Source organism: Triturus cristatus, chromosome 4_2, assembly GCF_964204655.1.
Source record: "Triturus cristatus chromosome 4_2, aTriCri1.1, whole genome shotgun sequence".
NCBI lineage: Eukaryota > Metazoa > Chordata > Amphibia > Caudata > Salamandridae > Triturus > Triturus cristatus.
Window position 1 is genome coordinate 129,666,740 of NC_140586.1, and position 23,588 is coordinate 129,690,327.

Below are 23,588 nucleotides of genomic sequence, written 5' to 3' on the forward strand. Positions count from 1 at the left end.
CCCAGCATATGATGAAGTGGTGCAAATGAAGCGGGTTCCCGAGGAAATCCCGGATTAATGGAACGCATTCCCTGTCGCAGTCGTACATATAAAAAGAAATCTGATGGAGTGCTCGGTGAGTCCTGGAAGAACTGCTCAGTGGAGCAAAATTTGCCATTACGGAAGAGATTCCCCCATTTATCTTATCAGTTCTGTACGGAGTGTTTTAAAAAAAAAATGGCGCCCAGGGTTGTACGGGATATTCATAAAAATATATATGAACTGTGGGAGTATCGCCATTTTTATCAGGGATGCCCTACCGGCCATCGACAGCGGCAGATATATCCACCGCGTGACATAACTAGCAAGGCGTTCCATTGCCGTGCCAATAATTGAGGCGAATTATCTCATCTCTGTCGCCCCCAATTTGGATCCCCAGGTAGTGCAGGCCAGTATCACACCATTCCAGAGGATAATCTAGGGGGAATCTTGTGACCGCAGGCGTGAGAGGGAATACTTGCGACTTTGCCCAGTTAATGTGGACACCAGAAAGGCGTCCAAACACTATAAACTCTCTTAGCAATGGATTTATATTATTTTGAGGGTCTCTCGCGTAAAGCGTTATATCGTCAGCATAGAGGGATATCAGGATTTGTCGTAAGTTACATCTTAGCGCTCGCTACTGGTGATGTTGCCGCAGTTTGCATGCCAATGGTTCGATCGCGAGGGCAAATAGCAAGGGCGATAGTGGGCAACCTTGCCTGGTGCCTCTCGCAATGGGGACTGTCGCTGACATATGACCATTTATGAGCACCCTGGCTGTGGGGCGTTGGTACAATAATTGAATCCAGGACACGAACAGCGCGGGGAATCCCATGCATTGTAATATACCTACAAGGTAGTCCCGTTCTACAGAATCGAATGCCTTTGTGGCATCTAAAAACACTGCTGCCAGAGGGAGCTCCGTCGCAACATTCTGAAGGATTGAAAATAGAGTGCGGAGATTGTGTGTGGTTGCGCGCCCAGGGACGAATCCTGATTGATCAGGTAGCACAAGTTTGTCCATAAAGAGGATTAGTCTATTGGCTATAACCTTAGCCAGTATTTTAGTATCACAGTTTAAAAGTGATAGCGGTCTATATGAATCACACAAGGTAGGGGTTTTGCCGGGTTTGAGCAGGGATGTGATCAATGCCTCCCTCAATGACTGCGGAAGCGTGCCACACTCCAAGGATTCCTCATACAGTTCCTTCAGCACGGGAGCCATAATGTCTATATAGGTTTTATAAAATTCAGCGGGAAGGCCATCCAGACCCGGGGCCTTACCAGATTTTTGTTGCATTATGGCCTTTCGAAGTTCATCTATTTCAAACGGGGCACTGAGAAACTCCTGCTGTCCTCCAACCATCCCAGCTCCACATCCCCAAGAAAGTCATCTAATTCCAATTTGTCTCGACATTGTGATGTGTATAAGGTGGAGTAATTTGCAGTGAAGCTTGTTAATATGTTTGCTCTGTGTCTGTGTATCTCCCCCTTCGGCCCAATAATTTCTAATATGTGTTGCGAACCCCGGGGTTTCTTAATCATGTCTGCTAATGCTTTCCGGGGTCTTTCACCCTCCCCATATTTCCGGGCTTTCCAGTATTTCCCTTTGAAGTTGGATTCTCGTGTTGCGGTCTCTGTGTACTCTGACAATTTCTCCCGAAATTCTAGCTGCAACCGCCCTCCACCCCCACTAGCTAAATCTTTGCTGGGGCAGTTGTGCGCTTTATAAATTTGGCTAACATAACATAACATAACATGTCTTGAGCTCCCTCTCCAGTTTCTTTAATGATCCTTGTAGGTCTCTAAGGACCCCGAAACGTTTTGAGATACAAAAACCCCGAATGGTAACCTTAAAGGCATCCCATATGGTCTCCACTGAGTTGAGCGAATCTCTGTTCCTTTGAAAGAAGTCCAGGATTTCCTCCCTGAGCTCAGCGTGAAATACTTCATCTAATAATGCTGTGGGTTGGAGTCTCCAACTGTGCCTAGGCGTATTGTATCCTGGTGGTATAATCAGGATTTTAACTAGTGAGTGATCAGAGAAAGTCCTTGCCAGATGTGTGACAGCTGTTATGGTTGGACCTAGCCCCTTCGAGAGTAGACAGTAATCTATTCGTGCCCATGTTGCGGCCTGCTTATTAAAATGTGTTCCTTCACGAATAGTGGGGTGCTGATGGCGCCACGCATCTATTAAATTTCCCTCCTCTAGGATCTCCTGCAGTGTAGTCTGCGCTTTGGTATAATGATGCAGTGCTGTATTCGATCTGTCCGTGGCAGGGTTCAGTGCAACATTAAAATCTCTCCCCCCAAATGACATGCGCAGAACCCACTTCCAGGAATTTTCCCCATAATGTAGCGAAGAATTCAGGCGTGTCAATGTTGGGGCCGTAGCAGCACGCTAGTGTGACTGAGTCTGCACCTAGGCGTCCCCACATTAGTACGGATCTATCTTGGGGGTCCGTTGCGTGCGCGCGGGTGTGGATGGTGTGTGCTTCTTTATAAGAATCGATGTGCCTCCCTATGATCAGCCCATTTATTTGCAAATATGGTGGGTTGCTGCGGGTTAATGTGGGTTTCTTGTAACATAGCTACATGTATGTGGTGACGGTCTAGATATGCTAGGATCTGTCTGCGCTTTCTTTGGTCTTCTAGCCCCCTAACATTCCAAGATATAATCCCCAACTGTTGTGTATGTGCTGTATCACATGTTGCCCCCATGAGAAGTGTGACTATCAACCCGTAGGTATGTGTCTGTCATATGAAGTACACACTTGCGCTCAAATACCTGTCTGTTTTCCTGGAGAATGTACTGAACAATATTTATAAATTCCAACTCCCCCACCACCCCCACCCACTGAGGCATCCCAATCATGCCAGAGAATCCTACCCCTCCCTCGACCCCAAATTGTACTTCTCCCTGAAGGAATGGTTATAGTCCAACAAAGATTCCAACAGTTTGTAAATCGTAAAGGGGATCTCCCGTGTGGGGGCCCTGTCTAGGTGGCACAGCGGTATCCCCCCTTCCCTGAGGCAACAAGATGGGGCCGTCTACCTCTTGTAGGGAAGGAGGGTGTCCGGCAATAGTTATTATTTGGGTACTAGTCTTATGACTATGTGTGTCCACCATCTTTACTGTCTGTCAGTATCAGTAGCAAGGCATGATTAACCATTCCTGTTTCATCTCGCCTGCGTTGTTGGTCTCCTTGCGGCTTAAAGGTGCATCTTCTGTGGCTCGGTTCGGTGAATCCGATTCGACCGAGCTATCCGAAGCAGTCATTAACATCTTTGTTTCTTAAGGTGCTTCAGGAATTCTTCCGCTTGTTGAGGTTTGGTAAATATCGATTGTTTGCCTTGGTACGTGATTCGTAGGCGGGCCGGGTATTGCAATGCATATTCTATTTGTGCTTGTCTCAGCTAAGATTATAACATTATTACCTGAATGTTAGAGGTATGAGGTCAGCACATAAACAGCATAGAATACTGTCTCGGTTGCAAAGACACTGCGCTGCGCACAGATAGTATTCCTACAGGAAACCCACTTAGTGTCCTCCGAAGCTCAAAAACTGCGTACAAGATGGAGAGGACAACTGTTCCATACCTTATACTCTGCCTTTTCTAGGGGTGTGGTGGTCTGGTTGCGGGCGGGGGGGCCCCATTCGGAGTGCTTGAATCCAAAGTCTACACCCAAGGTCGCTATGTCCCTGCTCAGGGGCACACTAGATGGGGAACCGTTGGTCCTAGGTTGTATATATGTGCCTAATATGGACCAAGGTGACTTCCTGGCACACCTGTGTACCGCGCTAGCGACTGGTCTCATTACGCATGGCTACTGGGTGGGGACTGCAATGCGGTATTAGACACAGACCTGGATCGTTCACACCCACCCTTCTCTGGAGGGGGTTAAGTGCACCAGACTAAGGAGTTGCGTCGTTGGGTAGCCTGGGCAGGTAAAGACTAACTTCTGGTGGTTCTTTGGACCTTGGACCCCTACAACCTTAAGTCCCGAAGCGGACCCCTGGAAACCTATTTCAAGTAACTGTATGCAGTAAATACCGTTTTCCCACCATAGGAAAGCATTGCTGCATAAATGCGCATTTAAGTGAACATTTTATTCACCTGTAAAAATAAATTGCTCAAAGTACTTGGGTAATACCGAAGTACTTTGTGTTGAAATTTATATAAAAATGTGTGTTATTTTTCTAAATTGGTCTTGGATTTATTCTCGAGTGTGCATTTCATTTATTGCCTCTGTGAGTACTACAAATTCTTCGCACTACCCACTGTTAAGCCCAAACTGCTCCCCCACACTACCACAAAAGAGAGCATTCTGGTGGATACATCTGCCTGTGTATTTCTCACCTTTTGAATTACCCCATGCGCAGCATTCCACAGAAACTTTTCTCCAGATCTCTCCCACGTCGAAGAGGACGTCACAATTGAACGACTCCGCATGCGACTCCGAGTGACGTCATCAGAGCCATAAGAAGACCTCGTCAGCGTGCTGTTGTCAGTTCCCTTTTTCGGCACTGTCGAACGCGTAACGGTTTTTTCCAGGGCTCTCCATTTCTGGGGGTTTCTTTGCTGCAAGTACTTTGTGTAATGGTAGCTACCCAGAGGAAGTCGGGTTTTAAGCAATGCAGGGAATGTGTTGGTCAGATGTCGATTACTGATCCCCTTGAAGATTGTTTGTGGCGCCTCTCATCGGACCACGATGCCGGGGAATGTTTGTCGTGCAGGCGCATAAACCCCAAGGCTTTAAGGAGAGGCAGGCCAAGCTGTTTATGAGTAAGGCAAAAAAACTGAAAAGAGGTCGAAGAAGGTTGAAGTCCCAGTCCAAGTCACCGACTCCGCTTACCTCGAAGTCGTCACGGAAACATTAAAAAGAAGCGTGCCATGGATCTCGATGTCTTCCATCAAAGGATGGAAGTTGGGGTCTCCATTTCTCTTATGTCACCGCAAGGATGAAGTCTCTCCTCCTCAGGTGACTCCAGCCCAATCTCCGGCTCCAAGAGCTTCACAGACACCGAGAGAAACGACCCCCCCCCCCCGCCACCGGCCACTTCACCCCCGGCCGGCTTCAGGGTCTCCGGGGCCGCAACCAAAAGCAATTAGGATACTTCCTCTAGCGGTCTCGGAACCTGCAGTACCGGATCCAGGATATCTTGCCTTTCCAACTTCAGGTATGGATCCTTCACATTTCCTCAATGCGATGTTTGGCTTGTTTGCCAGAGCGGCTAACCCTGCTGGTGCTCCGGTTGGCCCCATGGGTCAGTTGGCATATTCCCTGGGAGGCTTGACACCTCACTTCCCTCAGGCACCTCTGATGCCTTTTATGCCAATGGCTCCGGGAGATGGTCTCTCCTGACGCTGAGGTTCTCGATGCCTGGAGGGAAGAGTTCCTTTTAATGGATCCTCTCCGACGCTGTCTGGCTCCTGTCCGGCGCTGGAACGACCTCGTCCGGCATATTCTACTATCCCGGTGGAACTTCCATCTACGCCGATCCCAAAGTCACCGGCGTCACGTCTGGCGCTGCCGTCGCCGGTCCCAAGAATGAGGTCCAGAAGGTAAGGACAAAAACTGATGGAAGAGGAGTATCAGGAGCAGGAGGAGGAGGCTGAAGAGTGTGAGATTGTCGACTCTCTACAAGAGTTTTAGGTCCTGCAGGAGGGTAGTGGCCTGGATACATCTCCTGAATGGTAGCTCTCCTCACCAAAAGGCCTTCCAACACAAGAGGTGTCTTCATATCATTCTGGAATTAGGAAGGTAGCGGATCTGCTAGATTTGCCATTGCCTACTGCAGAACTCAAATCTAACATCTTAATGGAGGTGCTTCATTCCCTTTCTTCTGTCTCGGAACCCTTGCTTCCTTTTATGAGGCTTTGACTGAGCCTATCTTGGAGGTGTGGCAGAAACCAATTAATGCTCCTAGGGTGTCTAGGTCTGTGGCGAGGCGGTATAAGGTGGCTCTGGGAGATCCTGCTTTGCTATCTACCCACCCGTCACCAGAGAGTTTGATAGTCCAAGCGTGCTCCTCTAAACAGTCTGCAGTCTATTTCCCATCTACATCTGCAGATGGAGAATCCAAACGAATGGAGCAATCCGCAAAGAAAGAATTCTCTTCGGCTAGTATGACTCTAAAGTTGACGAATGTGACATGCCTGTTGGGTCGCTATATCCATGCTCTGATGGACTCGGCGAGGGAGGTGCTCCCAAAGCTTCCGGAAGATGTTCAGGGCCATTTCTCCGAGGTACTTTATAATACTCAAGCTGCAGCCCGCCAGGTCTGGGCGCTGCAAACTCTGTTGCCAGGGTAATGAGTTCCTCTGTTGCAACCAAGAGGCACACTTGGCTACGGGGTGTGGGTTTTCACCGGATGTCCAGGCTACCCTACTGGACTTGCCTTTTGACGGTTCTCATCTTTTTGGTGCCAAAGCGGACTTGGCGCTGCATCTCTTTAAAGATCGCAAAGCCCCAACAAGATCGTTGGGTCAACAGTCCCAGGACTTTATCCTTTCAAGCCAAGCAGCAACAGACCTCATCTCACAGTCGCAGGGGCAGGTTCTACACCCCCACCTCCAGAGCCTGCGCCTTCATGCCTGGAGAGTGAACGGGGCAACCAGAGTTCTTTCTCTCTCCCTCCGGATGTGGTAGATGGTATATTATCGGCCAGAAGACACTCCACCAAATCGGTCTATTCTGGTGGGTGGGCCAGTTTAAGTGGTGTGGAGAAAGATCGATTTATCCTTTGCAGGCCCATTTGTCTGATAATCTGAGTTCCTCTCTTTCCCTGGCTCAACAGGGTTGTGCAGTAGCTACTTTTAAAGGCTACTTGTCTGTCTTGTCGGCTTTTCTCTGTTAACCATATCAACCCTCTTTATTTTAATATCTCATAGTTATGAGATTCATTAAGGTTTTCACCAATGGGTTTCCTCCCACTCCCTTTATCATGCCTCAGTAGGATTGAATTTGGTTCTCACTTTCTTGATGGGGTCTCCCTGTGAACCATTACATAGTTTTCACTTAAGTTTCTTGGCTTTTAAGACAATATGTCTGATTGCAATCACTTCTGCTAGGAGGGTGAGTGAGCTGCAGGCTCTTAGCTCCAAGCCTCCATTTACCTTATTTCAGGTGGATAAGATGGTTCTTTGATCCAGATGCTTTCCTGCCTAAGGTGGTCACTCCTTTCCACCTACGGCAATCCTTCACTGTACCCACTTAATATCCTCCCCTCACCCTTCTAAGGAGGAGGAGGAGAGACTTCACCGTCTGGACCCTAAGAGGGCGGTCAGCTTTTACCTGGACAGGACAAAGGACTTCTGGTTGGATGACCAACTTTTCATTGGATATGTGGGCAAGATGAAGGGCAAGGCTGTCCACAAGAGAACGCTGTCCAGGTGGATTAACCTCTGTATCAGGATCTGCTACGCTTTGGCCAAGAAGGAGCCTCCTGAAGGTATTCAAGCTCATTCTACTACAGCTAAGTCTTCTTCTTCAGCTTTACTTAGAGATGTCCCTGAGGAACCCACAAGCAGATGTATCAATCAGAAGAGCAAGTTAGTTACCTTCGGTAACGCTTATTCTGGTGGATACAGTATCTGCCTGTGGATTCCTCACTGACCTGCCCGTCTCCCCGTTGCCGGCCTGTTTATACCGAAAAATGATTGGCATGAAATGTATGTATTTTATTGTTGGAATAATTGGAATAATATGATGCTTTTCGGAAATGTCTATATTTTAGCATTTCCAGTTTCAATTGGTTTTGTATGCTATGTATACTTGTGAAAATGTTGTCGGTTCACCCGTTCGCCTCGAAGGCACAGTAAAAATGGGTGGAACTGACGAAAACCGCCGCCGAGGTCTTCTTATGGCTCCGATTAAGTCACTCTGAGTCGCGTGCAAAGCCGTCCCATTGTGACATCCTCTTCGACGTGGGAGAGCTATGGAGAAAAGTTTCTGTGGAATGCTGCGCATGGGGTAATTCAAAAGGTGAGGAATCAACAGGCAGATACTGTATCCACCAGCAAAAGCGTTACCGAAGGTAAGAAACTTATTCTTTGGGTTTATTACTTATGCCTCTATAAACCAATAGGGGCTCCCTGGACTCTGTGCAAAGTGTATCTTGTTTTGGTGCACTATATAGAGAGCCAGTTTCCTTCAATAGGCGAGAACTATTGGCATTGCCAATGCTCGTTTAGAGGAGATGGGATCTATAGAGAGCAGAGAATTGCAGCACATAGCAATGGAAATTGAATTTGAAGTGCTTGTGAGGGCATTTGCATATTGCAGGCAGATCATAATTAAGGTTTCATTAACATTAGGACGGGTAAAAGGGTCAGGTTCCATAGTGGGGAGGGGAAAATTAGGCAGAGTCAGATAGTGGGTGGCAGTGGGATGATAAAGAGAAGTGTCTTTAGTTTTTTATTGAAATGTTGCTGGGGTGGTGGTGTCTGATCTGACATTGCATTGATTATTATAAATTGAATAAACCAAACTTGGTGCCGGATTTTGGTGTTGACGGGTGGCCCGTTTTTTCCGTCGCCCTGATGGAGGTGTGGTCTGCCAAATTGAGAAATGACTGCAAAGCAGGTGGTCATTTTTGTAAAGCATTGACAGGGACTGCGTCACAGCAGTTCCTGTCAATGCTTCATGAAGTTTGGTGTGGTTGATGGAGCCATGTGCCAAACAGTTTTCTTTTGTATTTTCAAAAAGTAATCACTAGTTGGATTTCCTTTTTGAGAATACAAACGTAAATGCTCCCCTCGCCATGGGAGTCCTCTCCCATGGCGAGGAGAGCATTAAGCAGTTTGCACTGCTCCTTAACACCAGGGTTTTCCTGGTGGTGCTAAGCATTGAAAAATGACCACTAATTTCAGCCATCTAAATCATGTGGGCGGAATTATAGGTCTGTCTTCGACGGCCCTCACTCCACAGGGCCGTTTCAGGAGTTTAATCATGGCGGAGACGGAATAGTGTCTGTTGTGATTAAACCAAAGGTCCGCCCGCATCTAAATTCCGCAGGTGGATTACATTCTTGCTGGTAAGTATATGGTGACGAAGTATCCTTACAGCCAAGAATTAAATCGGACCCGAAGTCTTAAAACATTTAGGTGCTTATGATTTCCACACTTCAAGTGTCACATCTTTCTTAGTGTTGATAGAAGTTCTGCATGATATGTCACCAGGCCTAGGTAGGCAGGAGTTTTTATTGTTTTACATAAACACACAAAGGGTGATGGGAGGAATGCTTTCCATTTGTCTAAACACTGGCAATTGCTCGAGGTCGCAGCCCAGCCCATCTTTATTTTGCTCATCATGCCACCTCTGTTTGGACCCAGCCATATGCAAATCAACCTAGACCCTGCTCCCCATGGGAGCATAGTTATTGCTTCCCTTAAAAGAGGTGCTTTCTGTCTGGTCTCATTCATCTAGTGAATGAATCCAGATGATACCCATTTGTGTCACATGTGTGCATCACTTTTTGCTTGCATGTTATTCATGGAATCTGTTATGTTCTGTCACAGTTGATTCAGTTGCAGGAGTAGTAATATATTAGTCTTTCTTGAAAACACTAACTAAATCTCATTTTTTAAATAGGTTTACGGAAGTTGGAGGCATTTTTTGGTTTTCTCATAACAATTATGGCAGTCACATTTGGATACGAGGTAATATATTTTGTGGTTCCCATGACAAACCAGCTCTCTGTTTATTTAAGCATGAAAGACAAAGGGAGTGGTGGACTTGGCTTGATCTCATGTATAAGTTGTATTATTAAATAACACCATGATAAACTAGTACATAAGATTATTAGAAGTTGCACAAATAAAATAGGAGCTAGACTTCTGTATTCTTTGCCTGAGTGAGATGATGTTTGTTTATGTGTGTGTGTCCTTGTTCATACTGTGATGCTGCTGTGAGATGTCTGCATTTCTGTGTACAAATATTATTAAACAGTAAAACCACAAAGCTGCCACGGTTTCAGATTGCTTATGTGTGACAGTACCATAATTTCAGTGTAAATAGGAGTGACATTTCAATGACAATAAGTGACAGTTTCTCGCAAGTAAAATCAAGCAATGAAGACGAGGGAAACCTATAAATATCAGAAAATACACCCATGTAAGCAAACGAGAATCTCTAAGAAGATCTTACAAATGCTGTAAAGCATCGTAAATGGAAGGGCACTAACCTAGCACCCTTGTAACCTGATTGTACTGTTAAACAAATGTGTTACCTTGATATTGAACCAGTCTTTCACAGGCTGTACTTTATTGAAGTTCTGTGCTCATATGCAGACATACCCGCAGTTAAATGCACAAGATAATACTTACTGGATGCAACAGATTGTCATTTGCATTATAAAATAAACAATATACTGTTAAAGTCCATATGTACATGAAGCTGAGGCACACATAGGGCTCAGCCAGGTTGTAGACTAGTAGCTTAACAGTAATAAAGGTATTACCGAGCTCAGCTGAGCAGTATGCCCTGGTCCTGCCTGCTACCTGCCCAGCCCTGCAGTGGGGGTGGAGAACATAGAACATGTACTGTACGACCGTTCCACAGCTACATACGCATTACTGTATGGAGGACACATTGTGCCGGTATCAAACGTGTCTTTCGCACATTAAGGACTACTTTGAGATCAGTTTTCACGCAGCTGACCATTCGTACATAATGTGTTCTCATATTTCTTCGCGGCCAGCCTTGTGGGTACTCTATCAAACACCATACCACCACCCCAGGATCTCCAAGGTACATCTAGGACCCAAAAACACCGGGAAAAAAAAAAAGGCTAAGCTATGTACTAAATCTCCTATGAATAACTCTGCACTTAGAACTTCTTTCAATGCGGGTCCAACTCAACTGTCTGCCCCTCTAACACCTCCGATATGGGCCACCCATCTTCTAATTGATTTACAAACCCAACTGGAATCATTCATCAAGTCTCAATTTAAAACTCTGATGTGTAAGATTGATCGAGTGGTATCTTTAATTAACAGTAAACCATCTGGGTATCTGGCTGCCCCCTCTGGGAGTGGGTCTTCCCACAAGCCCACCACAATTTCTTTGCCTAGCCATCAAGGTACCAGCTCTACTGCTTGCCCTTCTGGTTCTAATGACAGTGGGGCACGAGCATTACCTAGTATGAACATACCCCCTCCTACTTTGGGTTTAAGCGTATTTGACCTCCCCCTTACCTACTAGGTTGTCTACAACTGTTCCTAGTATGCCTCCACCTCCTTCTACCCTTTTTAATTCAACATCGGGTAGGAGGAGAGAGGATAGTGCTTTTATATCCCAATTTAAAGATGGGAATGTCCATAGTACTGGGCAACCACCTCCATCACTTTCTCCACACTTACCTCCAGAGGCCTCGCCATATGTGGTGGTTCTCACTGGTGTTCCCCCACTGTCTGGTGCACGCCAGGAATATTACCACGAATTGAAGAATAAGGTTACCCATTGGTTGAACACTTATAGATCTTTACCAAGAGGGAGTTCCGGAGAAATTTTGCTCGTGCGAAGGGTGGGATGGCTGGGAGTGAACCAAAAAGACAAAGGAGGGGATTGTGTTATTATTAATTTCAGGGATCCTAGATTGGCCAATTTTATTCTTGAATGGCATGATCGGTCTTCTCAGAGTTTAATATAACCCTTGCCTCTGAGTTATTTCTACCAACGGCCAGTTGGCTTGGTAAGGTCCGATCTAAGGAATCCCCATTTTGGTCCACACACTGCTGCCTATAGTATTCCTGTTGCTAACTCTTTTGGCTGCTTGGACAACGAGGCTTGACTAGTTCCCTGTGTGGGGGCAACTGGTCCATTTTATGGCCGGCCTAACCTCTCCAAGTCGGAGGGGGTGAGTGTAGAGGGAGGTCTTTATATGGCTTGCGCTGTTAAAGCACCCGTGACCCCCCCTGGCTTCAATCCTGGCTTTAATCTTGGTACTTCCGATGATGAAGTAGGTTTGTCTCCAATATCTCACGAGGTCATTTTGTAAGTTCAGAGATTGTTTCTCCTAGCTTCCCCGATGACGCAAACTCTGGCTCCTTAATAGGGTCATGGAATGTAGCGGGCTGGGTACTAAACTTTACAACCCCGACTGGGAGGCACTGATAGATAAGTACGACCTCTGTCTCTTTCAAGAGACCTGGATGACGACTACCCTTGTCAAGGTTGGTTTTGCTTCTTATAATGTCCCGGCTGTGCAGGGTCCCAGGGGGCGTCCCTCGGGGGGTCTATGTACTTGGGTGGCTACCAACTTGGGGTGTACAGTTTGTGTTATTGATTCCCATTCCCCGGATATTCTTTGTATAATTCTGAAGTTCGGGGATGGCACTTCGATACTAGTAATTAATATCTACTTACGCCCCACTCCTTTACATCTAGGACTTACCATTCTTAATGCCCTCAATGACCTCCTGATTTTGTATTCTGCAATTCCATATAAGATCAGTGGTGGTGATCTCAATTGCCACTTTGAACCCTTGGTTGGCATACCCTCTGTTACTTCCGAGGTAGATCTATCCTGGAATATACAGGACTGTCTTATGTACCCTGTTCTGCGTTTTACACCTCTGGCTATTGAGATTAACAAGCTCGTAGTATCTCATTCATTGCGAGCTTGCAATGGTAGACTTGCCCCAGATACCCCCGGCAAACATACTTATAATAGACTGGGCAAAAGTTCAACCATTGTGGAGTTTTGGTCTCATCTTAAATCGCTTACCATAGTGGACAGGGTTGATAGTGACCATAATCTCCTCAGTCTGGAATTCCTACATCATCTGGATCTAGCTCGAGCCCCAGGGTCCTTAGTTCAATCTGTAGCACCCAATCTGTAAGAAAGCGCCTGAGCATCCACACAACAGTATGAATAACATGGAAGCATTCAATGGTTGAAGCAGCGAGGTTTATTCCATGTCATCACCTCCGAGGTCATTACAATAATGCACACCCAACCATCGCAACGTTCCCACCTCGAGCCCCACATACTTGAAACATAACAATCCGCGTGATCTCCACGAGCGTGAAGGAAACGCTCGTGAAGGTCACGCTGCACATATGATATGGTTAATGTATACGTAACACATCTTCCCCCTTTTATTTCTTTTTTTTTTTTATTTCTTTTTTTTAACTAATACATGGCATAATCCTTGAATCTTCCTGGATAACGATGTTCACGTTTACCCTTTGAATCCCCCCCCCCAATTTGAACAATGGGGTTGCTGTTCATTATGGTCTTCAGTAGATTGACGACTCATCCCCACATTTCTAGCTGGATGAGAAACTCCTTTGAACAACGAAATTCTATTCAAATTCCAGACACTTCCTCCCTCTATTCGCACAGCACTATTAAACACTTCTATTACCCTCTTAGGGTCTGACCAACACTGTGAACCTTTAGGAACACTTTCCTTCCTCTTCACCCGAACAAAATCACCAACAACAACCTTTGCTTTGCTACTGGTACCTCTTTTCTTATCCATAAATACTTTCATTTTCCCTTTTTGCTCATTAACCCTTTGTTTCACAACCTCATAGTCAATTGCATTGAACTTCTTATCATTCCAATCCTTTTTTAACCACCATGGTACTAGACTGGTACTTGGTTTACGTCCCCTTAACAATTCAAATGGACTAGCTAATGTTACTGAATTTGGAGACGTCCTGTAAGACAGTAACATAGATTGTAATGCAATGCTCCAATTTAGGCCCCCTTTCAGCGACAACTGTATCGCTTCCTTCATAACACGGTTAAACCGTTCCACCTGACCATTTGCTTCTGGATGGAAAACAGCTATTCTCCTATGTATTACATTACATTTCTCAAGAAATGCCTCCATCTCCTTGCTGATGAATTGTGGCCCATTATACGTAACAATTTCCTGCGGAATACCTTCCCTACAGAATATCTCATCTAAAAATTCAATCACACTTTGTGAGGTGACTTGTTTTACCATCTTAACTTCAGGCCACTTCGAAAAATAATCAATAAGCACAATGCCAAAACATTTATCCTTTGGCAAGACCTGAAAAGGACCAATGATATCAATCCCTAATTTCCTCCATGGTCCACCGGGACAAGTTACAGGGTGAGATTCTACACGTAAAGGAACAGCAGATTTGTCACTACTAGAACAATTACTGCATTTGCTTACAAATTGTTCAATGGAGGAATCTATACCAGGCCACCAAAATGCCTCCCTAACTCGTCTTCTGGTAAATGAAATTCCAAGATGGCCCTCATGACCGATCTCCATGACTGTATTTCTAAGTCCAAAAGGTGGAACAATCTTGTCCCCCCTCATAACCAATCCATTTTCTATTGCTAACTCTTCGTGAATTTTCGAAAAGCTCATCATATCACCCGACAATTTCCTTACCTCAGGCCAACCTTGCACAATGTATTTTTTTACAGTTTTTAATTCATTGTCTTTCTCCATTTCAGACATCCAATCTTCTTCTCTTAAATGTTTTCCTTTACCATGTATTAAGTTTAAATCATGCGTAGTAAATGCCACTTCACAGTCATCATCTTGATAATTTTTCTCACCATTAATGGGTAGCCTTGACATACAATCTGCATGCATATTTGCTTTCACTTGGACATACTCAATACTGAACCGGAATAATTGTAACCTTGAGGATAACCTTGCTAAACGTGCTGACATTGAACGACCTTCCCCAGGAGACATTAGAAACACGAGAGGCTTATGATCAGTTTTAATAATAAACTCAGTCCCCCACAGAAAGCTTCTAAAGTGTTCTGCCCCCCACACACAAGCAAGAAGTTCTCTTTCAATCACAGAATAATTCTTCTCTGCATCTCTTAATGCCCTAGACGCATAAGCTACGATCCATTCAGTACCATTGTCTTTTTGTATCAAAACACCTCCAAGACCCAAGTTGCTTGCATCTACCATGACTATGCATTTTTTTTCCAGGAACAAAAGGTTTCAAACAAGGTGCATTCACTATGAACTTTTTCAAATTCTCAAATGCCTCAGTCATGTCTTCTGACCATCTAAACTTTGCATTTTTTTTTGTAAACATCTGAAAGGATCAACCTTAACTGAATAATTAGGAATAAATTTCGCATAAAACTCAGTTAACCCAAGAAAAGCAACTAACTGTTCTTTTGATGATGGTACTGGAGCGTTGACGATACTTTGAATATGTTTCTGCTTTAGTTTGATACCTTTCCCGCTAATTGTGTGTCCTAAGTACTCTACTTCCCTTGCTTTCAACTTGCATTTATCCAATCGCAGGGTAAGACCTTTCTTAGCTAGTGCTGCAATTACATTATGGAGATTCCTATCATGCTCCTCGTCATTTCTCCCATATACCAGAATATCGTCTTGGAATGCTATTGCTCCCGACAATCCCTCCAAAGTTTCATTCATTAATCTCTGGAAAACTGAAGCCGCACTAGCTAGACCAAACGGCATACGACGATATCTAAACAACCCGTCTGGAGTAATGAATGCTGTGAGATTTTTAGAATCCTCTGAAAGAACTACTTGATGGTATGCACTCGCTAAGTCAATACATGAAAATACTTGTGCATTTCCTAAACTGGATACCATTACATGCAAATTAGGAAGAGGATGAGCATCTACCCAAATTACGCGATTTAAGCTGCTTAAGTCAACACACAACCGGAGTTCCCCTGAAGATTTCAACAAAATAACTATGGGAGAAACCCATGGAGAAGACTCTATGGGTTCTATGATACCATCATTGCAAAGATTTTTTAACATTGCACTCAATTTATCCCTGTAGGAGAGTGGGACATTCCTTACTTTATGCCGAATGGGAACGGTATTCTCATGCAGTTTAATCACATGTTCAAATCCTACATATTTCCCAAGTTTCCCGCTAAAAACACTTGGGAATTCACTGATCAATTTGTCAACCAAACTTGACTCACATCGGGGACCAGAATCTATTGCAAAAACAGGGGAGTTTGCTCTCGGATCAAGTCGAATGCCCAATTCATGTTGAATTGGCCACCCTAAGAGAGATTCTCCTGACTTTGCCACATAAATCTTGCTAAAGGTGGATTGGCCATGGAACGCTATGTCGGCGTTAAAATAACCTACTAGATCTATTTTATGACCAGTATAACCCCCTGGAGATACATCAGGATGGATTAGTAACCTATTAGGCCAATTCTCATGAAACACTCTCGCAGATATAATCGAATACAAGGCACACGAGTCAACTAGAAAACTCAGATTTTTCCCATCAACACTAATTATACACGATGGAAACTTTGATTTTCCATCCTCACTGCACATATTAATCACTGTATTGATTTCATTTTCAGAATTTTCATTGTAAGAATTATAATCATCATCTATGCACTGTATATGGTTTACTTTCCTCATAACGGTTTTGCAATATTTACTGAAATGCCCCTTCTTATTGCATTTTGAACACACTTTGTCAAAAGCTGGACAACCTTTAAAGTTCGCTAAATGATTTGAGCTCCCACATCTAAAACATTGTAAAGAAGAATTCCGTTTATCTGGACCAGTATTTTGATTCTTATTATTGTTCTCATTTTTATTAGGATGGTCACCTTTCTGGCTTGAATTTTTTTTTTGTTTGACGTGTTCTTTTGCGTCTTTGTTGATACTGAATACGTCTCCTTTTTCGTTACCTCTGATCTCTTTTACGAATTCTTCTGAATGTTCAATAGACTTAGCAATATCGATGGCAGCATTTAACGATAAATCAGGCGTGGACCATAATCTCTCTTGAACCTTCTTACTATTAGTTCGCATAAGGATTTGGTCTCTTAATACTTGTTCGTAGGAAATATGCTCAAAATCACACAAACTCGCCAATGACCTTAGAGAAGAAACATAATCCTCAATTGATTCGTCAGGACGTTGTTTCCGTGAATAGAAGATGAATCTCTCCATTACCACATTTTTTTTTTCCCAAAACGAATATTTAATTGTGATTAAGCGTACTGGTATACATTTATTCTGCCAGGACTAATTAACGCAGGAAGTGTTTTGAATTCCTTTAAACCAAAATAATTTCTGCTGTTCCCTTCTTTATGATTTCCGCTTTTCTCCCTTTGAGTATTTTAAGTATACTGCGCATACATCCATTAGTTTCCTATTTCATGTCCTTCGAGGTCTCTTTCTCTGTTTTTCTCCCAAAGTTTCCTTATCTGTTCGCAATCCACTAGACAGGAAACACTCGTAGCTTGTAGTTATTCCATTTCCCGATACATCCCGTCAGGATAGGTGGGCACATAGGATTCTTTTCTTCTTTTATTTTTCCGTATGTAATAGTTGTCAATGGCTTTAAATTCCGAAATCTTTTTGAAGATGTCCCTGCTCGATCCCATCCTCGTCGCCAGTGTAAGAAAGCGCCTGAGCATCCACACAACAGTATGAATAATACGGAAGCATTCAATGGTTGAAGCAGCGAGGTTTATTCCATGTCATCACCTCCGAGGTCATTACAATAATGCACACCCAACCATCGCAACGTTCCCACCTCGAGCCCCACATACTTGAAACATAACAATCCGCGTGATCTCCACGAGCGTGAAGGAAATGCTCGTGAAGGTCACGCTGCACATACAATATGGTTAATGTATACGTAACACAATCTACTAGCAGTGGCTGGCGGACGTCTCATCAGGTGGGCTCAGTTTTTGTCTACCCCAAATAAAATTGCGGCTTTTTATTCACAGGTGGTCACCCATTTAGCCGAAGTATCTGTTCTCATGAAGGCCAGACAGGGTCTACTCAATTTTGAAGCCTTGGAGATTATCCACACGAAACTTTTTTCAATGGCCGCTAGTTTTTTTTACATCACGGTAAAACCTAAGCCAAATGGGGTAAGGAAACAAGTTAATTGGCATAATTCTAGTTGTAAGGATGCTAAACGGGCCCTCTTATGGGAGGTGAAACATGGGACGCCTCATAGCATCAGAGGAGCTAGATTTTTGTATAAATCTGTTATATCTCTAGCTAAAAAAGAATGGGAGGTAGACAGGTGGGCAAATATAAAGGACGCCCTGGAAAGTCAGTCATGATTCCAGGACTTTCTGGAATTTAGTCAGGTGTGGTAGTAGTGAAGGATCCCCATCTATAACACCTGGTCTCAGTGAGGAGGTTTGATTGAGGCACTTTAAGCCCCTTTTTAGTGATCCGATAAGTGACACCGTGGTTGAACCTTCACCTTTCTTAATTAACTTATCTCCCCATGCCCCTATTGAAGCAGTGGACTCTGATCCATTTCTCTGCACCTCTTCTGAAATCCAGGCTGCCCTACTGAGTCTTTCTTCTGGTAAAGCTCCTTGTCTAGACAGGATCCCTGGGGATCTATTTAAAAGTGAACCAACGGTTTGGGTTCCATACCTGTTGATATATTATAACGCAATTCTTTCTGGTATGGCTATCCCTCATACTTGGAAGGGCGCAGAAATTATCCCTATTTATAAAAAGGCCTCCTCTTTAGACCCAGTAAATTATCGGCCGATCAGCCTTATCGATGTCCTCCAGAAGGTGTTCGCCCGAATCCTATTAACTAGGCTAGAAAGCTGGATGGAAGAATTCCATATTCTATCACCCTTCCAAGCAGGCTTTCGTCCTAGAGTTTCCACAATTGACCAACTGTTTAGGTTGCAGTTGGTACACTGGAAAAGGGTGTTCTTGGGGAACGGTTCTCTCTACCTGATCTTTGTGGATCTTAGATCCGCTTTTGATCTCGTTCAGAGGGATAAGCTTTGGTTAATCTTACTCGAGATGGGCGCCCCCTCTTACCTTTGTGACCTCTTCAGGCGACTCCATTCTGGAACGTTTGCAAGGATTCGCTATGGTAGGAATGGTGAGCTCTCTGCGCCCTTCCCAGTGGACAGGGGTGTTAGACAGGGGTGTGTGTTGGCCCCCACCTTGTTCACTCTATTCATCAACGGTTTGATTACTCATCTTTTGGAGGCAAAGGATCTTGATTCCCTGATTTTAGCAGCACGCAGAATACCGGCCCTAATGTTCCCTGATGACACCCTCCTACTTTCAAAATCTCCAATGGGAGCCCAGCGAACATTGGAGGCCTTTTGTTCTTTCTGCTCCTTGAGAAATTTGGAATTTAACCTTTCTAAAACCAAATATATGTTTTTTAATTCCAAACCATCTACCTATCCCCGTCCGCATTTGGAGGGATGTTCTCTCGAGAAATTTTCTACATTTGACTATTTGGGAGCTACCCTGAATGACAGGATGAAGTGGGATTCCCATATGGTCAAGGCTAATCTTAAATTAATACAATCATCAGGTGGAATCTTAAAGGTTTTTATTGAATGTTCTTATAAACCCGTGGGCCCCCAGTGGAAATCTATCGGGCTCAGGCTAGGGGAGCGGCACTATACGGTGTAGAGCTTTGGGGCCATGTTTACGCCAGCTCCATGTCCGTCACTGAAAATAATTTTATTAGACATCTCTTAAATCTCCCTAAGAGTACCCCTTTGATCCCCCTAAGACTGGATTTGGGATTATTCCCTATTCAGGAGACTATTCTTCATCGACCTTTGTTTTACTGGAGGAGACTTTGGTCTACTCCAGAGTTATTAAGCTATAAGGAAGAGTTAGTCGTCCTTTTGTCTATAAGGGGATCGGGCAAAATTGCGTGGCTTAAACATGTTAAACAACTCTGCTACGACATACATAGGGAAGATCTGTGGACCTCGCCAGAAACATCCTGCCCTCTGACTAGCAAGAGGGCGTTGGAGGGCATTCTCAAACAGCATCACCTGAATCTCCGTGACCTGGACTCTAGCATGGGCAGGCTGTCTCCTAAATTTTTGGAGGTGAAGGAATTTTATGTTTTCGAAAACTTTTTAGATGACATCCAGCCCTTGCTAGCAAAAAAACTTTATCTCCAGTTCAGACACGGATCCTTACCTTTGCGGGCTTTCACAAACAAATGGATGCCCTCGTCATCTAGGTGGTGCCCCTGCCCTGGTTGCGAGCATGTAGAGGAGACTGATCTGCATGTTTTGCTTTTCTGTCCCTCTTATAACAGGGCTCGTTATAAATGGATCATTTCCCTTTGCAAATTAAGAGGTCTTAGGGATTACAGGGAAGTTTTTAGACTATTAAAATATGATACGACCCCTGTGTTTGTCTTTGCCACTTCGAGATTTCTCCTCTCCATGTGGTTCGTATGAAATGAAATGATCAAGGCAAACCATGTGTAGTATTATGTTGTTTTATTTACAGATCCACTGTTCCTCTCTCTAGTCATTAACTGTTTTTATTCTTGATATTGCTTTTTAAGCATATTTTAACTATCTTATCTATTGTTTTATGGCTGAGTATGTATTGTGAATTTTTTATCATTGTATTTTTGTACTATATACCTGTGCTTTTATGGTTTTTGACCGACATAAAGCTAATGATGATGATGATAATGTGTTCTCATATTTCTTGCAAGAATTACACAAATTGTACATTTTGAAAAATTCACATGATTTGACTCACAATGACAATCCTTTAAAATGAAACACATGTTCATTCTAACTGCAGAAGTCCTACACACAAGCACAAAAGTTAGTTTTGAAAACCTATACATAAAACAAAAGACACTCTAGACACTTGTACCTGGGCGGCAGTACCAACCGTCGTATTAAAGCATGTCTGACCGAGTCCTGTCCTGATCTCACCTGCTTGACATTGTCTCGATAATAGCCATTGGGCATTGACTTCTGACGTCCGTGAATGTGTTACTGCCACACAGTGTTGGGTGAATCCAGTGCGTTACATTGTAGCAGAGTAGCCCCCAATCCTGCCAGGAGCAGCGCGGCCCGCACGCTGCCACTCCAGCTTTCAGGCAGTATGGTGCATTAGCAACGCTCCGCCTTGACACCTGAGGAAGCACTATAATGCGTGACTTTGCATTTCAGTGCGGTGATTCTGACCACCACACTGAAATGCTTTAGTCTAACGTCTGATGCGTGTTACTTGGCAGGACTGGAACCAAGGAACTTTAGCGAACGATAGCCTTGTGAAGTCTGTTATTTTTTATGAGCGATTGCTCTCCGTTACAGGAATGGGATGGGGGTCAGTGGTAAAATTCTTGCTGTGTGGAGAAAAATTTCATCTGTCGTTGTTAATACAAGTGAATAACTATTAAGACAAATGCAAGAATAAATTAATTCAACAAAAACGTTTAACAATATGTGCAATAATATTTAGTTATATTGAAATTAAAAGCCGGTAGAGGCCTTGGGTATCCTAGTTTCCCTTGATGTCTGCCTACCACAGCACCAGATATCATTTGCAGTCTCCAGACCATATCTCAGCTGTCATCTAATGTGTCCTGTGTGTGTTTCAGGCCTCGCTCAAAGATCTTCAGTTCAACACCTATGGCATTGCTCACCGTCCACAAATTATAGCTTGGCAGATGGAGGCTGTTCAAACAATGGTTATTCACAGGCATTGGTCATGAGCAGGAAAAATTACATATCATTTTTTGGATAGAGGGAAGGTTACGCTCTTGGTTTTGAGGGTAGTTCATATTTAGAGCATCCAGAAGGTTCACATCAGTTTGGGCACTGAGATGTTCAAATACTTTGCAGGGACAGAAAGTTTGCTCCTTCCCCCATGAAAGCCCTTTTCCAATATCAGAAATGAGGCAGGTAACCCCTTAACTTCAATGTAATCACCTTCTGAAATTGTGCCTGGAAAGTGTGAAACAAGTTCAACGATTATGCCTAATTACATCAAAAGTGTAAGATCCTTATTTAGAGTTTAGTAGACTCGATATTCTGCCATGATCTGGGTGGAGTGCCCTGTCTGACACTCTTGTTCCGCCTGCTTTATTTAGGGTGAGCGAACTGTCATCTTTGCGCTGGCAGAAACCTCAGACTAGTGGTCCTCTAGAATCAGGCAGTCGCTCAGAGTACCTCAGACCATCCACCCTATGTAGGGCAGAAGTTCTGACATACTTTATTTCCTGTTCGGGACTGCCAGGAAAACCCTGGTAGTTCTGAAAAAAGCTGCCACACACTGGAAGGAAACTCCTAGGGTGTTAACACAATAATTTGTTTGTTTTTTAAAAGCAAACTCCCACTTTGCTGAGTGAAGAGCACCAGTTACTTCAGGTTTCACACTGTGTAGGAAAAAGACATAGAAAATAAAAACAATTTAAAAAATATAATTTTTTAATGTAAATCTACTAATCCTAAATGTTAATTGTACGCAGTGTGTGAAATACACACACTTCGCTTTAGAGAAAAAAGATTTCAGACGTTTATATACACAGCAGTGACTTATACCTTTGTCTTCTTGCATGTATAAGTTACTATCCGGGAAGTAGGGTAGTTCCTTTAATTGGGAAAATGGGCATAGTTTACTCTACCGTGAGGACTTTAGTTCCTTCATTAAGTAAGTTAAAACCTTTTTAATTATTATGCCCTGCATAGATAATGTGATTTATTGCAATAAATAAACCGACCCTCTTTTTGTGCCAGATTTACAAAGGTAAATTTTGTTGTAAATGTAAGTTACCGACAAAATTTCCTTTTTTTATGCCTGCTAAAAATCAGTGTGGACATCTCCCTCGTGTGCTGACAAATCAGCACTTGTAAATCATACTCAAGTGAAGGGAAATGTGTGTGTCAATGAGTTGGGGAATAGCCATAAAAAAGGACATTCCCAAACTTTGATCCAACCCATTTCAACCATGGAAATGGCTGTAGATTTACCCCAGAATATGAAGGGAAATGCATCTCCCCTACATTTTATTCAGCCTCGAGTTAATGGATTTCAACAATGCGCGAGAAATATTTTCACCTCGCACAACTTCCTTGGCTCACCATGGGGAATATTGGTGAATAATAAAAAGAAATAAATCTGCACCCTCACACACAAGGTGTTCTACTTTGTTCATGAATTATTTACAGACTGTCCCCTTGGATAGCATTTCGTTATTACACTAATTTGACTATGTACAATTAAATATTACATTAAATCTTTTCCAAGTAGCATAATTCAGGAAGAGAGGAGCTCTCATTTTCTAATATTTTATGTTTGTGGAATGGATACAGATGATATTACCTCTTAATTGACATAATATGTGCCCTCTGTTAAAATGTGACTTTGTTGTCTTAAGAGAAAAGTCACCCTGTTTGGAAGTGATTATACTGTTCATTCATTAATCTTTATTTGGTTTAAACCGTTGTATTGATTATACTGTCCAAAAGAGTACAACAGCCTTCTCAGAAGTGTTAGGACTATCCATAAAAAATGTAGCAGTCCTGTTGAAAAGTGGTAGTAAAATATATGAAAGTATAGCAGCCCTATGCAGATGTGTTGGTACTGTTGATGAAAGGTATATCAATCCTGATAAGATGTAACATCTGGTATGATCTCCAGGTCATATATTCTAATTTTGAACATGTAGCATCAGGCTTTAATCCTTCTGAGGTCGAATAATTGGAACCATTAAACTGGGTTTTCTGATGGATACTTGTAACCACAAATTCCGCCCCTTGTGGATATTTCCCAGGTGTCAGACTTCTGGAAACTTT

At 43.5% G+C, this 23,588-nt stretch overlaps 1 protein-coding gene across 8 annotated transcripts in view; it reads left to right on the forward strand.

The window, feature by feature from the left end:
* The window catches only part of SLC11A2 (solute carrier family 11 member 2), a 475,484-nt gene that overhangs the window by 236,827 nt on the left and 215,069 nt on the right, over positions 1-23,588 (forward strand). For all 8 annotated transcript variants that reach the window (XR_014960527.1, XR_014960528.1, XR_014960529.1 and 5 more), the window contains one exon: positions 9,620-9,687. Coding sequence is in view for 5 of the 8 variants with exons in the window: in XM_085600792.1 (XP_085456918.1) it covers positions 9,620-9,687 (68 nt within the window). In the remaining 3 variants the exon portion in view is untranslated. The remainder of the gene's footprint in view (positions 1-9,619; positions 9,688-23,588) is intronic.